We start from the raw sequence: 19282 nt of genomic DNA, 5'->3' as shown, positions 1-19282 counted from the left end.
GGTCTTCAGATTTTCCCCAAAATTGAAAATTTGGTTCATTTTTGCGACTTAAAAACACATGTATTTTTTCAGATTTCTAACATTTTTATTTTTCGAGTTAGCTTCGGTTAGATTTTTTTGAAAATAAAAAATAACCATTTTTCAAAGCTACATAACTCTGTTGTTTCTCAACGGAAATTATAAAATAGCACATCAAAATGCATTAAAATTTTATCAGCTTTCCAAATAGAATAGTTGAAAAAAATTAAATAATGGCCTTCAACATGAAAAGTTGTAATTAAACTTTAAATGGCGTCTAAAAGTACCGTCTGCACCACCGAAAATTTTGCAAAAAATACCGTTGTATAGCTCGATTCATGATGCAACTTTCATCTGAAGACACCAAAGTGGGCCATTAACACCTTGAAGAGTTATGAAAGAAATAATGACAATAAATCTCTTTTTTTGCATCGAAAACAAACAATGGTCGAACAACTGCAGTCACATATGGAGATAGCAAGCACTTCTAACAACATGAAAACAAAAGAACTTATCAAAGCTGGTAAAAAACACTATTTTTTCGTCCTTTTCAGACTGCCCTTACTCGCATAACAGTCCCATATGAATTTTCGTCATTTTAGGTCACTATAAGGCTTCAACATAAAAGACTAAAAAAAAGAGGTTTTGTTCTAGAAATTTCGAAAAAAAATCAATTCGTGGCTGTCCTATATGAAATATACCTGAATAACAGTCTCATATGTGAAATACCACAGATTTGGTTACTTTTCAATGTTTCTTTCGGCGAAATAGTCTTTGGTTTATTGCTTTGAATCATTCAAACACCTTTTTAACTCACTTGATGTCGAATGATGCACACTAGTTTTCGAAGGCAGGTCTGACTTTCTTAGGAATGACATCCTGAGCGAAAAACTATCGGATGCTATCAAAAATCGTAAAAAGATTCAACTTACAATGTAGAATTCATGATATTTTTTTGCAAAAGTATGTTTCTTTTTCTGACAATTGCATATAGAAGTTAAAAATGATCAAATTTAAGTCTTAGAAAGTAGCTTGGTGAGAAAAATATATTTTGTATGGGACGGTTATGCTAGTAGATTCGAAAAAGGTTTCAAATATGGTCGATTAACAGTCCCATAATGAATAAAAATGGTGCTCTCGATTTTGATAACCTAGAAACGATTTTCGTTTATGCTGAAAGTGGTGGTCACAATTTAAAAATATATTCCAAAACAGAAAAAGCTGATTGTCTCGCTTGCTTTTTTTGTATATGGGACTGTTATGAAAGAAGGGGCGGTAGATTGTTGCAGCTTAACTGGCTTCATGTTATATCCAAAAATCTATTAACGTATTTGTTTATACCCAGTTTTGCACCAGGTCACAACAAGTTATGCGCATTTAACTGTCATTTTTAGAAGTTTATGCGCTGAATTTTGCATCTCTAATTTCCCAGATTTTAAGGACGGTGGAACACTGAAGATTCGTGAGTGAGCGATCGAGGTAGCAAAACACTGACGACGAATTATGTTCGTTCTAGTATGGTAAACCTCAAAACTGGGCGAATGTAGAAAACGAATACAGTAAAAATATCATATTTTCATCATTTTACAGCCTGGGCTGGCCATACTGAGCTCTTTGATTATTTCTACAACATTTGTGCCACTTTCTCATACTTTTTTGATCAATGGGAAAGGATTTTGGTGTCCAGTGCTTAGCTCCCAATATAAAAACTATGTAAATCACGTCTATATTTCATTTTTTTAATTACATTTTTGTGATCCCAAACACAGGGACTGAACCTTCTACTATTGGCATTGATTATGCTTCACAATGATCTTTGATCGAAAAATTTATAAGCTATATAGCAGGCATGTCAAACTGGGGGTTTGCGGGCCGCATGCGGCCCGCGGCCTTGGTCAATGCGGCCCGCGTAGCCCCGTCTTAAATTGTCACATAAAAAACACCACTGATTTTTATGTAAAATATTACTCCAAAAAAATTAAGTTGAATGTAACGTTTTCAACTTAATGCAAATGTTTTTCGATGTTCAAATTTCATATCAGAAAAACACGTGTAACATTGTTGCTCTGAACCACAGATTGAGGTGAGATTCCGCTTCCGTGTAAAATTGTGCGTAAACATTCTTAGCGTAAACAACATAAATATTTTCCAAGTATTTTGGTACTATTATTTTTGCTTTACCGAAGGAACAACAGACATATTGTGATATTTAAAAAAAAACATTATTCATTGTAAAAAAGCAAGTAAAAAATTTTCCGTGATTAAATTTGTAGCTCTGAATAATTTTATTTCAGTGACCACTTGTCTAATGTTTAGTTAATTTCGCGGTAAGTTTGTTGATTGCACCGGAATTGAACAAAAACATATCCCACCGCTGGAGTCTTCATATTGTCTCAAACCTATCCGAATACGTGAGTATAAACAGCATACATTTTTAATAACGTTAGTTAACAATATTTTTATTTCGTAAATTGAGAGTCATTTTTAATACCATACCGGTCACTGAAATGAAAAAAAAAATGGGAAATTCTGATTATAGCAGTTTTTGAAATACTGTAAAATGAAAAAAAATAATTGTGTTTTTAAAAAAAAATATCTTCAGCTACTGTTCATAAAATTATCATTTTCTATTATCTGACCAATAAACTGCTCTTCGCAGATATTTTTTTTAAATCTTTCCGGACTAAGAGATCGATTTTAAATTTAAAACTTGACGTCAATAAATAAAGTTAAGTTTTTTGTAAACAATTGCTATCACATCATATGAGGGCCTCAAAGCCAAAGGGGTATTAGTGCACAAAAGCTACTTTCGAGATAGCACGCTTCAAAGTTTCTTTGATGTGCGATTTTCCATAAACTTGTTGGGAAGTTGTAGTTCAAAAAAGTATGAAGATGAAATTATTAAAATCTGAAATAAGCACTGAAAAAAGATTTTAATACAACTAATTGTTTAGAATGATTTTCTCAAAAATGATCATTTTTGCACTTACACCCCTTTGGCTCCAAGAGCCTCAAATATACGCCAATATGTCAGAGCTTTTTTTTTTTAATTTCTCAGAAAAATGGAAATTAATACAGATAAAGAATTAGTAACTACAGCACCATTTACTAGCAGAAGAAAAATTCAGGACGAAAAAAGAATATTTCAGGCAAAACGGGAGTTGAGTTATGTTTGCACATCGATATTCAACAAAATAATCTGCTTAATATGTAATTTCTGCATAAGTGTGCCAAAAGAGTACAATGTCAAAGGACACTACTCTAGCGACAAAAAAACTTATGATGCTTACACCGGAAATTTGTTGCCGGAATTCTTGCTATGTATGTTTGCAAGTACCTATCTATGTGAGCAGTTTTTTCCATAATGAAAGCTACAAAAACTCCTCATTGTTCGAGATTATCTGATACAAATTTATCATCAATAATAAAAGTGTCAGTGACAAATAAACTTCAACTTGATATTAATGAACTAGTATCTCAGAAAACATGTCAAGCATCAGTACAATAGATATAATGCATTATAATATAAGAATATTAAACATTAAAAGCTTTAATAAAAATTTAACGCAAAATTTCATTCCAAGTTTACTTTTAACTATATTCCTTTGTATTGTATATAATCTTCGCGAAACTAATATGTTATGTTTTCTAGCTGATTTTGGCTGCGGCCCTCTACGTCGTAGAAAATTTTTAATGCGGCCCGCACACCTAAACGAGTTTGACATGCCTGCTATATAGTATATGACCAGGTTGTAAAAGCAACATTCCCAGTATTAGTTATATCACTTAAACAATACGATACTCAGAATTTTGGTTAAAATTTAAAGTCAGTTTTGCTGCAAACACTCTACAAAGCACGAAAAAGTAGTGTTTTGTACCTGCTTTGGTGAGTTCTTTTGTTTCCATAGGGGAGAATGAGGATACTTGATCCCTGGGGATACTTGATTCCTTTGCTATATCTCGAAACTGGAATGTCTTACAAAGATCAAATAATCTAGAAAAATGTGCCAAAATGAGCAAAATAACAATGCTTGTAGTTTAAAAATTTTTAACAAAATAATTGTTTGAGTAATTGAACTTTGTTTGAAAATTTTTACAAAATGTAACTTGAAGATCTTTTTTCATCACTTTAGAATGTTCCGTACATGGGAAAATTATGAAAAAAATATTTGATCCAATGTATCAATCGTTCGAGCGTAAAATGACCTTCATAATGCCATATTTTCAAAGCAATGGAAAACTCTCAACTTTTTTCAGAAAAAGTTTTCTAAAATGTTGATTATGGGTACAATTGATCCCCTAGAGTTGGGTACAATTGATCCCCCTTTCCAAACGGCACATTCTTCTTCTGAATTGATCGTTATGATTGCTGATTACGAAATTACTAATATTTATCCAAAAACTAATATTTATCAAACAATTGTCTGAAGAAAAGAGCAAAAATAATTCATTTTCTCTTAATTATAAAAAATAGCGCCTTTAAGTATGCAATGTTATTAGCGTTGAGACAAAGTTTTAGAATTTTCTTCTTATGTCTGCTATAAATTGTAAAATGAGAACAAACATGACCAAAATGGTCAATTAACATTCTATCTTGGGGTTTTGTTTGATATTCATACAAGGATTAGGGCTTCCTGAATAAAAGATCAAGTCTCCTTCAATAGGGGATCAAGTCTCCCCTAACTTCAGAAAAGTCGCAATTTTTTTACTCCCACGAAAATGCTTCTAGTTCATCAACGGGTTCAAGTATCGTTCTAATTTTTGGAGCATAGAAACTTGAAGTTACAAGCTGTCAGAAATTGTCAAAGACGGCGAGTTGCTAAATTGTTCCAAAAAGATATGGTGAAAATAAGAAAAGGGGATCAAGTATCCCCACTCTCCCCTACTGTTAGAAGTGCTTGCTATCTCCATATGTGAGTGCAGTTGTTCGACCATTGTTTGTTTTCGATGCAAAAAAAGAGATTTATTGTCATTATTTCTTTCATAACTCTTCAAGGTGTAAATGGCCCACTTTGGTGTCTTCAGATGAAAGTTGCATCATGAATCGAGCTATACAACGGTATTTTTTGCAAAATATTCGGTGGTGCAGACGGTACTTTTAGACGCCATTTAAAGTTTAATTACAACTTTTCATGTTGAAGGCCATTATTTAATTTTTTTCAACTATTCTATTTGGAAAGCTGATAAAATTTTAATGCATTTTGATGTGCTATTTTATAATTTCCGTTGAGAAACAACAGAGTTATGTAGCTTTGAAAAATGGTTATTTTTTATTTACAAAAAAATCTAACCGAAGCTAACTCAAAAAATAAAAATGTTAGAAATCTGAAAAAATACATGTGTTTTTAAGTCGCAAAAATGAACCAAATTTTCAATTTTGGGGAAAATCTGAAGACCCCCGGCGCAAATTGTCAGATAATAAAAAAAAATCCCCTGTTGTCAAAACAATAAACAGCTGTTTGTGGCTGAAAGCAAAACAGTTGAAATAATGAACGGAAAAATTATTATTGCCGCGATTTAGAACCTCTCACCCAAGCAAAATCGTACTATCTGCTGTCCAGTGCAATCCGGACACGAAAAAAGACAATCCGAATGTGAAAAACTGAGAGAAGAATAAATCGAAAATCGAAAGTCGTTTTTTTATTCGGACGGATCCGGAAACAAATCCAGAATTCAAAAAAAAAACACGCTATAACTAAGTTACAGTGCAACATCGCAAATCGGATAACAATTTGTATTTGAATCCCGATTAAAAAAAAGAGCAGCGAAGACTGGACACCTGAACGTTGGAAAAAAACGAAATCTTGCAATAACAACTGTTAGACAAAACCCTTGAAGAAGATCACCAAAAATGGTCGAAACATCGGGCATTTCAAAAAGGAAGTTGTTTGCTTGACATCCAAGACCGAAAAATAGCCTAAAATAAAGCATTAAACATAAAAAAGTACAGTTTCAGTTCCAGCACATGAATTACTAGTTTTGATACTGAAATCGATTTAGATTCAGATTAACACATAAAGGACTGCGAATATATAATGCTTTTATATTGCATTATAAGTTTAAAGTTCAGGAAAACGTGTCATCCATATTGACTGCTAAAATGGCGTCAAAAAGCTTATAACCGATTTGAAACATTATGCAATTTAGTTGCAATGTAGTTACAAAATCAATATGATTTTATGTGTTGAATTTAGGATTATTAAACGATTGTATCCCATTTACCCGAAAACCATTGCCCAGAATGAATTTTTCCCAGAATGACAAATACCCGAAATCAAACCTCAGAATGAACCATTTCCCGGAAAAAAATTCCCCAGAATGCACCATTTACCAGAATTTTTTTTCCCAGAATGGACCATTTCCCAGAATTTTTTGCCCCAGAATGGAACATTTCCCAGAATGGCACAAATCCCAGATTTTTTCATCTTGTATTTTTATTTGTTTTTTTTTTCTAATTAATTCTTGTAAATTTCATAAAATTCGAAATTTTTTTAAATGAAACTACAACTTTGAAATTTTCCAACTAAATTTATTTTAGAACCAATATCCTGCTTTGTTTATGGTTTATGGTACTTTAATTGATTCAATGCTTACCATGCTCCTTTAAAAACCCGTTTTGGTATCCGACTCCTCACGCTGCGCGTTCGAACTTGAAAGACGTTTTGTGCTTCACGCTATCGCGTGGCGGACGGGGCTAAGGGATCACCCCTAGCTTTCACGCAGACCTAGGAAGCCCCGGCAGACCTAGACCAATGTAATGGGGCCGCCGCTTCCGACGGCGGGTCGGCGGCCACCTCGGATTTGGGAGCTACGGCGGCTTTGTGCCGCCTCAGCCCCTTCATCCTCGTTGGTTGCGGCTTTGCCGCAAAAGAATTGAGTTATGAAAACCCATTTTTTTCTAACAATTCCTTTTTTTTTTATTAATTTCTAGTAAGGATAAATGGTTTCAATTTTCTGGGAAATGGTTCTTCCGGCGAAAAAATTTCTGGTAAATGGTTCATTCTGGTGAAAAAATTTCTGGGAAATGGTACATTCTGGCGAAAATTTTTCTGGGGAATGGATCGTCTGGGGAAAAAAATTCTGGGGAATGGTTCTTTCTGGCGATTGAAATTCTGGGAATTTTTCGTTCTGGGCAATGGTTTTCGGGTAAATGGAGTACAACCTATTAAACAACGAAAAAGGTTTCTTCTCCAAACTCATAATTTAAATTTCCCAATCAAATTTTAAAAAAAACACTAAAACGATTCAAGAGTAACAATCTCGACTCAGGGCTAAAGCCAAACCTTCGAAATATTTTCCCAAGTGAATAATTCTACTACAGTTTTTCAAAAATATTCTCACTTGTTGATAAAAAATTTAGTCCCGAATATCAATTTTCAAAAGAATTTTGTCAGAATTTTTTCACTTTATTTGCATAATCAAATGATAATTTCAATTGAGTCTTTATAATTATGAATTTTGAAAACACTTTTTAAGTGTTTTTCTGTATGATTTTTGTTGAAAAATTTCTAAATTTTCCTGAATATTGGCCAGATTTTGGGGAAAATTTTGAAACAAAAATCTCGGGTCCTGACTCCTATCTTTATTTTGTATTTCTAATTTAAATTAGATGCAATTTTCATATTCGTACTCATCATTTCAGAACATGAAAAGAAAATATTCAGAATTACAAACCATTATTAAAATTAAGATTTGAAATTTATACCTTGAAATAATTCTCAGAATTGGATCAATTCATTTTCATTATGGTGAAAAAGTTTTATCCTTCGCCATGCTCTTTCAGATTCATAAGTTAATTACGAATGAACAATTTAAGAAAAACGTATATTAAAGGGTGATGCGGCCAAAATTTGGTCAAGGGAAAACGCGTGTAAATCGGTGACATATTTTTTTTAAATCAAATTAAATTTCTTTTTCAAGTTTAATTAGTACAAAATTCAGGGAAAAAATCAGTTAGGCTTCCGTTTTTCCAAATCCGAATTGCCGGGCCTTACGCTTAACCCCTGCCGTCAGATTTTGTACAGTCACCTTGTCCACTTTCTTCGCCGCAGAAAGCCAGTTTGCCTTGAACTGCTGCTCGTCCTTAGCAGTTTTTTTGGTCATTTTTAGGTTCCGCTTGACATTAGCCCAGTATTTCTCAATTGGGCGGAGCTCTGGCGTGTTGGGAGGGTTCTTGTCCTTGGGAACCACCTGCACGTTGTTGGCGGCGTACCACTCCATGGCCTTTTTATCGTAATGGCAAGATGCCAAATCCGGCCAAAACATTCCCGGAAGCTATGAAAATGCTGCTTTTCAAGCCACAGGTACAGATGGCTTGCCAAACCAGATATTTCTTCGCGAACTTTGACAGTTTCATGTGTCTCTCTCTTTGTCGTCTCAGCAGCTTCCGGTTTTCGATTTCCCCCGATCCAGACTTCCTGGCTGTCGACAAACGTTCCCCAAGCACTTTAATTACATTCGTAACGGTTGATTTTGCAACTTTTAGCGATTTTGCCAGATTAGCGTGCGAGTAACTCGGATTTTCGCGATGCGCGAGCAAAATTTTGATACGCTGCTCTTCTTTCTTGGACGGTATTTTGACAACTGAAGAGTGAATTCACACACTCACACACACACACACACACACACACACACACACACACACACACACACACACACACACACACACACACACACACACACACACACACACACACACACACACACACACACACACACACACACACACACACACACACACACACACACACACACACACACACACACACACACACACACACACACACACACACACACACACACACACACACACACACACACACACACACACACACACACACACACACACACACACACACACCTTCAAAATGAGGGGTGTTAAGGTTTTTTAAATGCAAAATTGAAAGAAATACGTCCAATTGATATTGACCAAATTTTGACCGTATCACCCTTTACTGGGATTCTGAACTCGAATCTTCCGACCCAAACGCGGCTGCTTTGAAGTTCTCCCATATCATCAACTATCGGTTGGTCTCGAATCCACAGGCCAGCATATACTTTGTCTTAGACGTATTTATCATCAACCCAATCCTTCCTGCTTTGCGTTTCAGTTTGCGGTAGATCTCCTCCACCGCCGCAGATGATCTGCCGACTATGTCAGTGTCGTCGACAGAGCAGATAAGTTTACCGGATCTGTTGAAAGTCGTGTACCGTATTTCGCCCACTGTTCGTTGAATAACACCTTCTAGCGCTAGGTTGAACATCATGCAGGATAGACCATCGCCTTGTCGAAACCCCCTACGTGATTCGAATGAATTCGACAATTCACTCAAAATCCGCACACAGCACTGCGTTCCATCCATTGTCGCTTTGTTATGTCTGGTCAGCTTCCCGGAAATGCCATTCTCGCCCAAGATTTTCCATAGCTCGTTACGGTCGATCGTGTCGTATGCGACTTTGAAGTCGATAAATAGATGATACGTAGAGACTTGATGTTCACTGTTCACTGTATTTTTGGAGGATTTGCCGTAGTATAAAGATCTGGTCCATCGTTGATCGTCCCTCCACGAAGCCGGCCTGATGACTGCAATATACGCCACTACGCAACAGAACTATAAACCGTGTTTACTTCACTCCGTAAAATGCACCTAAAGTTTCTGCTCTTCTTTTACACACTGACCTGGGAGTCACCTGTGCAGCTTAGATGTTACCAAATTCGGGATGCCACAATGACTTCCCACGAATCAATACTTTCTAGGCGGCATTGAGGACAGTGATCGCTCGGTGGATCTCAGTCCAATTTGTCGCCCTTATTGTAGATGGGGCATATTATTGTTGTGTGTCCCAGATCCGGATCATCAACCGGTGTACGCAAACAGCCAACTTGTCCGGGCCCATTTTGATGAGTTCAGCTGCGATGCCATCCTTCCCAGCCGACTTGTTTATATTCAGCTGGCGAATGGCTTCCTTTACTTCATTCATCGTTGGGAGTGGCTCCTCTACGTCGTTGGCTACGCCGGCGATGTACCTTCTTCCACCGTCTTGATCTTCAGTATGTGCGCCGTTCTGGTGTTCAACGAAGTGCTGCTTCCACCTTTGTTCACATCACGATTGTCCGTCACGTCCTTATTCCGGCACATTTCGGCTTGCGGCATGAAGTCTTTGAGGGATGCGTTGAGTTTCTGACAGAACGTTCATGTTGGAATGATGCAGCTGTTCCAGCTCCTCGAGATTCTCCTCCTCCAGGCGGCACTATTTCTCCTGGAAAATTCGGACTGTCTGCCTCTTCCGCTGTCGGTGTTTTCAACATTTCGACGGGTGCTTCTTTGTACTATTGCCGCCCGCGCGACGTTCTCTTCGTCCATCATTTCTCATCGCACCAGTCGTTCCGTCGAGTTCGTTCCACATGCCCGATGACGTTCTCCGCAACGCTGTTGATGACTGAGAGGGGCTTCGTCCAGCTCGCTCTCTGCCGGCAGCGTTGTCTGTCCGAGGGATTGCAGTGGAGAGAGAATTCTTTGCATTTGGAATGGTAATGATTGAAATTCCTCAACTGCTTAACAAATTGCAACAATTTGCAACAATTAGCACATTTTCACTCTCTCTGAGCACCGGTTTCTTTCATTTTAACTTAAACCTTCTGATTCTCTCTAACAAATTGCCACAAATTACCACAAATTCAATCACTGGCAGCAAAATTTGTTTGATCATTGACGATGATTCTCCGTTTATCTCAGTCCCCTGAGTCTGTCGCGACCTCAGGTTGCTTCAGTCATGCGATATTTAACCGAGACATGCGTCGGTTTCGTACATTGTTCACTACGGAGAGTTTTGGGCGCATCTTCACCATTACCAGATCTGACTCAATGTCGGCTTCTCGACAGGATCTAATGTCGATGATGTCCTAGAAGTGCCGGCTGTCTATCAAAACATGGTCGATCTGTGATTGCGTTTGCTATGGTGATCTCCAGGCGTACTTGAGTTGAGGGCAGTGAGGGGAAAAAATACTACGTACGGCCATTCGTTTAGATGCGGAAAAATCTATACAAGTCTGAGGCCGTTTTCGTTGGTCAGCTGGTGCGCACTGAACCTTCCAATTCCTCTTCTTGGTCGACCTGAGTGTTAAAATTCCCGATGATGATCTTGATATCATGTTTTAGACAGCGGCCGTATTAGCGTCGAATTCGTTTTTGTCGCCATCGGTACTTCCAAGGTTGAGGGTTATGCACGTTTATGATGCTGATGCTGGAGAACCAGCCCTTGATCTTCAACCGGCACATTCGGTCGGTCTTCTCCATCACTATAAATGCTTTATTATTATCATCTGGTATGACCATCTCGGAACACACATACCCTGGATCTCTTCCCGCATACCTCCTTAAGCGCTACGATGTCGAGTTTGAGGCTCTTCAATTCGTTAAAGAGCACGTGGATACTGCCCATGAAATTTAGAGATCGGCCATGTTCCAAGAATTGAATATAAGTGGACAAAAGTGAGACAATAGCTATCGCTAACGTAATAAGTAATATTTGAGTGACTTGACGATTGAACCTGAATAAAGATAACTCTATTCCACCTCTGAAACCTCCGTTTTCAACAAAAATTTTGCTCTCGTGTAATAGATCGCCCTATCAATGGAAGTATTCTAAAACGTATTATATGTCTTTCCTTCCACAGGTGGCAAACCCATAACCCCGACCGGTGATGCGAGCCTGCTGAACGGCAGCGCACCAAAGGACAGCAGCCATCCAGCGGAAAACGGTGGCAGCACAGTGGTAGACGGCGGTGTAACGAAGCTCGAAGTAAGCTACATCTATTACTCAAATGGACGAATACTTCGAATTCATATTTTCCCCTTCCGCCCTTTTCAGGCATCGCAACAAAACCAGCAGCCCAATGGAACGTCCAAATCGCCCCAAAAGGGCGGCGAACCGACCTCCCTGGCGTCACCGCAGAAGAACGGTTCCTCCAGTCAGCAGCAGCAACCCTCGAGTCAAACTCAGATCAGCAACCAAGTGATACCGGGACCCCAATCAGCATCTCACGTGATCATAGACGAAAAGAAGAAAAAGAAGTGCGCCTGCTGTGTGATACAGTAATACAGCTACCCTCTTAGTGTGTTGTAAGGTTTGAGGATCTTTGACATCGTGTGTGGAAGGAAGGCAACACTCACATATACACGTATACAACACAGTCACACACACATACACTTTTACATACAAACAATCAACAATACTGATTGAGTTAAAAAAAAAAGTAAGAGAGACACACGATTGATAAGAAGGGGTTTACAAAAGTGCGAATGTTGTTATTTTATATTTTGTCCAAAACAAAAAACAAAACAAACAACAATTTTTTTTCCGTTTTCTAAGCATAAACAATAGCGATAGAATGGGTTCCATTTTGAAATTGGAAACTTGAACTCGTTTTTTGACAAACATTCTCATTAGTTGACACGTTTACAGAGAGGGCGCTAGGTATAGTTAGGGGATACAGAAAGCATGGCAGGCAAACGAGAGGACTATACCCGGATGAGCGGTAAACGCGAGTAAATGTATTTCATTATTTTATACTGCAAAGTGTGTATATCTAAATTATTTTACTAGGAGGTAACAAAACAAAACATGTAAAGCTTGCTGATATTCGTATGAACGGTGAAGAAGTATGAATCGGACAAAGTTAGACGTGTGCACGTGCGGGTTTTGATAAGATGGAATGAGCGCCGAAAATCAACAGTAACGGATTATGTAACTCTGTGTAACACTGTAGGCAACTTGTGTAACAATTAATTGTAATTTAGAGCAAATAATGTTTAGTGACTTCCGGTCATTTGTTTGGAAAGGTACTACAGAAAATAATCGTCTCCCGATCATCTTGGGTTGCACTGAGCAGCTAAGAGTGATGAGAATGGTTGCGTAAATCGTGCAGTCAGCGGTAGGGCAGAATGCGTGAAGCCATTTGTGGTACTCACACTTAGGGTTATACTTTTGGACGGCAGATATCCTTTTTTTCTTAACCTGAAAAAAAAAAAATTAAACCGCAACGTGGCCTTTCTCTGTTAGCAGAACTTGATTCAGTTGCATTTTTCTTCGGCTGAACTTTTTTTGTTTTATTTTCCATTTTTGCGGATTTTATAGAACGAGAGGTGCTATATTTTGACACGTCAAGGATTCAATATAACGTGTTTGAGCATGTGTACACGCATGTGGCTTTTTGTAATACTGCCTTACTTCAGATGAATCAAACGCATTAAATACAAATGCGGGGTAGAATGATTTTTATCAGCAATTTATGCAGGAAAAGACTTATCCGATTGGAAACCTCGAAACACCTTGTGGAGTATTCGTGGTATAACTAGCAAAGACCGTAAGGGATCGAATAAATCTTTTTCGTATTTGGTGCTGAAGTTTGTTTAATTTTGTTTTCTAAGCGTAGTTTCTCTATTGCTATAATTTGTAGATACAGAACAGAAGAAAGGAAAACATCAATATAACTATGTTGAAAATGGGTTGAACCGAGCAGAATTTGGGATCGAATTCGTGTTTCTGAAAAGTCGAAAAAGAGCCGTACGCGAGAAGCATTAAGGTTTTATATTCGATCGTATAGGAAAGGGGCAGGAAGTGAAAACAAACTAATAGCGTTGATTTATTGTAACGCGTACCGTTTAATTCCTTGATTGAATTACCATCTATCGATTCAAATCGAACATGTTGACACATTTATTAAAGGCGCCTATTGGTGCCAAAATTAACCCATCAAATATGACTGTAAATGGTGTTGAATATGCGCTATATGTGCTCTAGTAGTAGATCATTCGCACTTACACTCGAGATGACTATAAACACAGCAGGCGCCGAATTTCTGTACGTCAGATACTCCACTCTATGTGGGCCAAACTCGTGTACACTTTTCTCCTACATTTAGTAGGCATCGCTGATAAAACATCCAGAAGAGACCACGTGATTGTTAGTTGAAACATTATCAAACAGAAAAAAACAACTATTAATTGTTTATATTGTCGAAATAGTTTAAATCGAAATCTTAAACAGCATGCTTGGATGTGCTTGTACACCGAATCAATACAACAAAAAAGTAATTCAATAAACATACGAAACATGTTGCAGAATGTCAAACTCTTATCCAAAATAGTCTGCGGTTCTTCACGCGATCGCACGCTGCCTCGCTCTCCGAAAGTGAATATCAGAGATAGATGACACTTTCCAACGACGATTTTTTTTTTCAAAATATTGACTCACAATATCTATGTCTTCGTAATAATCATCATCATGGAATTTTTTCATCGAAAAATCCGAGACTCACCTTAACGTTCTAAATTCTAGTCTATTCATCGTTATTGCTTCAACTCTTAAATATAATCATTTCAAGTAGCCCTTCACCCTATCCATTTAAAACGCTAAAAACATTGCATTGGGGGCTTATATGCTCGTAGGTTTAATCGAAAAACGTTCGTTGGAGAGTCGATTCGACTTCTCTTTGCCATCTACACAAGCGGCAAAATTACACGCAATCTCCGATTTGGTACTAAAACAAATACTAATACTTACAATGATACAATAAAATAACAGTTAAACCATCTACAAAAACGACAAAATAGTGTAAACAAAAGCAAAAATTGGTATTGCTAGTAGTTAAAAACTCTCTTTTCACGTTTCATCCGAGAAACACGAGCAGAACTCAAGGTGATCCGAGAGAAAGACATTCATGGCTGAGCCGGAAACGATTGATGAACAACTTAAAAAAAAAAAACGATCGGATTTCAGATCACCTTCGGGCGCAATTTCGAGTCAACCTCTCACTATTAGCAAATGAGTACCGAAGCAAGAGAGAGAGAACGATTATCGAGAAAAACTCTATTTAAGAATGCAAATGAAAATTAAGATCATATTTACTACAAAACAAGAATAAGAAAAATAAAGAAAAAACATTAACGTATATATTTTCGTACTGAAAACCAAACTGTAACGTCAGCAAAAAGAACCGCTTGGGAAAAACAAATAAAACACTGAAGCATTAAAAAGAAAAATTGTTGAAATTCATTGAACGTAAAGTGGGACGAGAAATGTTTTTTCTTCATTTTCTAGTCTATTACGAAAAGCTAGCGATATTTTTACCAGAAAATGATGAAAAAAAAACTCTATCTGATGAAAAGTGCACTAACCCAAGAGAATGAAATTGAGCGTTAAAGACCGAACAACTGATTGGCGGTTGATCATCAGAAGAGTATGTAAGGATGCGTGCCCCTCCGACAACAGCTGACTCTGTTAGAACTTCTTAATGGTAGAAAAGTATTTTAGGAGTATCGGGCAGAATGTTTTGGAGAATGACCGCGGTGAAAACCGACCAAAAAAAAACAAACACACACATTGACGAGACGATAAGTATATGGTACCGAAAACGAATGAAAACTGGAAAACCGCTTGAAATTATGGCGGTAATAACAGAAACTGAAAGAAATAAATCAAAGAGAACGCTATAAGATAATCGATGCTTTGTTGTTATTCAAATTGTGAAATTGTCCAACACTGGAGAAGAAGGCCTGTTACTCAGGTTCTGCATCAAGGGTATCAGATTATTCTGAAAATCAATGACACAATCATGACAGTAAAATTAACGGCTCAAACACCTTGTGGATTCTAAACAAAACCTTCAGTAACAAAAACTTTGGTTAACAGAAAACAGGATAAAATTCCTATTCTCTCAACCAGTGAGTGAGAATGCTCTCTGAAACAGAACTTTCATAATTTTAGCTAACACATACATATCTTTCACATTTATTTTAATGTAAGTTTATGTGAAAATATTACTATTTCATTCAACAACTTCTAAAATATTTAGGTGAGATTTAAATGGCAGTAGAAACACTAGTTTTTGAAACTTAATTTACTGGCCAATAGTTATTAATTTAAAAAAATGTTTAAAATACTAGAAAATTATTTATATTTTTCAATGCCAAAAGTCATGCCCCTATTAAACAACTAATAACTTTTCTGCCTAATTAGATACGAAATTGCGGCTTTTAACAAAGTTTTTGAGCGGAAAATTTCCTTTAGAAAATTTATAAATTGGAACAAAAACCATTTACAAGCTCGGTGCCACAAAAGAAACAAAAATGAAATTGCTTTTTCAGTACATAATTTTAAATTTTTTTTCCCACGAACATTAAAGTTAAAATTTACTAATATAAAACCTACCTACCTAACCTAAGGGTCCAGCGCCGATTGACCGGCGCATAGGGCTGAGATAAAAGATCTCCACTGCTGGCGATCCGGAGCCAGCGTCTTCACTTGCTGCCAGCCAAGGTTCTCGTCAACTGTGCGGATTTCAGCGGCTAGACTTCGCCGCCACGAGCTTTTGGGCCTGCCTCTTCTTCGATGCCCATCTGGATTCCAGTCGAGCGCCTCTCTGCCAATCTCGTTTTCATCTCTTCGCAGCGTGTGCCCAATCCATCTCCACTTACGTTCCCGAATCTCGATTTCTAGCGCCTTTTGATGACACCGGCGATGAAGTTCAACGTTTGAGATCCAGTTGCCAGGCCACCAAGCGCGGATGATGTTCCGCAGGCAGCGATTCACAAAAACTTGCAGTTTTCGCGTCGTCACCGCATATGTGCACCAAGTTTCACACCCGTACAGCAATACGGATTTGACGTTTGAGTTGAAGATTCGGATCTTAGTTCGTAGAGAGATCTGGCGTGACCGCCAGATGTTTCGGAGACTCGCAAACGCAAATCGGGCTTTTCTGATCCGGGTTTCGATGTCCTTCTTGGTACCACCATCAGGCGTAATCTGGCTACCAAGATACTGGAAGCACTCCACTGTCTCAACCTGTTGTCCAGCTACCACGAAATTGGAACGATTTTCTGTATTGATTTCCATCGACTTGGTCTTTCCGACATTGATTTTGAGACCTGCTGCCTTGGAGCTTTCGGTGAGGTCGTCGAGTTTGCTCTGCATGTCTTGTTGTGTTTGGGCGAGCAAAAAAATATCGTCTGCCAGGTCAAGGTCGTTCAGTTGCTCCATGGTTGAAGGATTCCACGGCAATCCTCGGTTTGGTCTACAGTCAATCGATCCAGTCAAGATCTCATCCATTACGATGAGAAAAAGCAGCGGTGACAAAATACATCCTTGTCTCACTCCAGCAGTTACCGGGATTGGTTCGGACAAGACACCGTCGTGCAAGACCTTGCACGAAAATGCCTCGTACTGTGCTTCGATGAGATGGACTAGTTTCTCTGGGACCCCTCGTCGTCTAAGAGCAGCCCAGATGTTTTCGTGGTTCAGTCGGTCAAATGCTTTTTCGAAATCAACGAACACCAGCAGAAGAGAGTCCTGGAATTCGTTGATTTGTTCCAGTATTATTCGTAGCGTTGTGATGTGGTCCACACATGATCGTCCGGATCGGAATCCAGCTTGTTGCCGTCGGAGTGTAGCGTCGATTTTCTCCTGGATCCTGTTCAGGATCACTTTGCAGAGTACTTTGAGGGTTGTACAGATCAAAGTTATGCCACGCCAGTTACCGCACTCTGTTAGGTCTCCTTTCTTTGGGACCTTTACGAGGATACCCTGCATCCAGTCGGCCGGGAATGTTGCAGTATCCCAAATGTCAGCGAAAAGACGGTGCAACATTTGTGCTGACAAGGCAGGGTCGGCTTTGAGTATTTCAGCAGGAATGCAATCGATTCCAGGCGCTTTGTTGGATTTCATGTTTTTGATTGCCGTTTCTATTTCAGCCAGCGAGGGCGCTTCCGAGTTGACGCCATTAATGCGACTTACTGTGGGCGCCTCGAGCTGCGGGTTCTGTTGGCCATTGCTATTTGTAACTCGGAAAAGTTGATCAAAATGCTCAGTCCAACGCTTAAGCTGATCTGTTCGATCTGTCAGCAGCTGACCTGCTCGGTCTTTCAGCGGCATTCTTGCATTAGTCCTTGCACCACTAAGGCGGCGAGAAATATCATATAATAATCGGATATCTCCAATGGCGGCGGCTCTTTCTCCCTCTTCGGCTAGGGAGTTTGTCCAGGCTCTCTTGTCTCGTCTACAAGCTCGTTTAACTGCCTTCTCCAGCTCCGCATATCGTAAGCGGGCGGCTGCTTTGGCTGACCCGGTACATGCCTGCTCAATTCCGACTTTCGCCTTTCTCCGATCATCGATCATCCTCCAGGTTTCATCCGACATCCATTCACTTCTTCTGGGCGGGACATGTTGCGAGAATGCCGGACGACTGTCCTGCAAAACAGGTGTTCGCTACGAATCCGGTAGGAACAAGACGAGCGGGGGCGCAACGAGCGAGATGGTTAGACCAAGTGGAGCGTGATCTGGCGAACGTGGGGTGCCCGAGAAATTGGAGAACGGTTGCTATGAACCGAGTGAATTTCAGGAATTATGTTCGTCAAGTTATGTCGTGAGACGGAATACTATGTAAATAAATAAAATCACTTCTTCTTCCACGAACTTTACCGAGAGTACCATGGCTCGTCGTGATAAAAGCATTCTTGATTCCACACCACTGTTCTTCGACTGTTCCGTCTGTCGGCAACTCCAAGGCTCGGGATTCTAGCTGTTCAACGTATGCCCTTTTCACCTCTGGATTCTCCAACCGGCGGACGTCGTATCGACACCCGACTTTCTCCTCGCGCCGTTGGACACGCGCAACTCTCAGTCGTATCTCGCCAAGGACGAGGTGATGGTCAGATGCAATGTCTGCGCTTCGTTTGTTGCGGACATCAAGAAGGCTCCTTCTCCATTTTCGACTGATGCAGATGTGGTCAATTTGATTTTCTGTTCGGCCATCTCGGGATACCCAAGTGACCTTATGTGCTGGTCGATGGGGGAAGAGCGATCCACCGATCACCATGTTGTTGTTGCCACAAAATTCTACAAACAGCTCTCCGTTTTCGCTCATCTGTCCTAGGCCATGGCGCCCCATGATGCGCTCAAAGTCCTGATTGTCGGAGTCAATCTTTGCGTTGAAGTCGCCTAAGTGGATTTGAATGTCACCCTTCGGAATTCTCTCAACCACGCTGTTCAATTGACTGTAAAACTGCTCTTTCTCCTGCAAATCGGCAACGTCAGTTGGCGCATAACACTGGACCATTGTAAGGTTTCTAACCCGTGTTCTGAATCTGGCTACGATTATTCTTTCGTTTATCGGTTCCCATCTTATGAGGGCCGCATGGGCCTGCGGGCTTAAAAGGAAACCAACTCCTCGTTCCCGAGTAGCATGTTCTCCTCGTATGCCAGAGTA

The 19282-nt window shown here is 39.1% G+C and overlaps 1 protein-coding gene across 3 annotated transcripts in view; it reads left to right on the top strand.

Moving 5' to 3' along the window:
• Positions 1-15520, top strand: part of LOC129738569 (uncharacterized) — a 64715-nt gene extending 49195 nt beyond the window's left edge. For all 3 annotated transcript variants that reach the window (XM_055729800.1, XM_055729801.1, XM_055729802.1), the window contains 2 exons: positions 11696-11820; positions 11890-15520. In XM_055729800.1, the coding sequence (XP_055585775.1) occupies positions 11696-11820; positions 11890-12117 (353 nt within the window). In that variant the 3' untranslated portion in view covers positions 12118-15520. The remainder of the gene's footprint in view (positions 1-11695; positions 11821-11889) is intronic.
• Positions 15521-19282: the final 3762 nt, after the last annotated feature.

Source organism: Uranotaenia lowii, chromosome 1 (assembly GCF_029784155.1).
Source record: "Uranotaenia lowii strain MFRU-FL chromosome 1, ASM2978415v1, whole genome shotgun sequence".
Classification (NCBI taxonomy): domain Eukaryota; kingdom Metazoa; phylum Arthropoda; class Insecta; order Diptera; family Culicidae; genus Uranotaenia; species Uranotaenia lowii.
The sequence above is the reverse complement of the archived record's forward strand: the minus strand, read 5'-3'. Positions and strand labels throughout refer to the sequence as shown.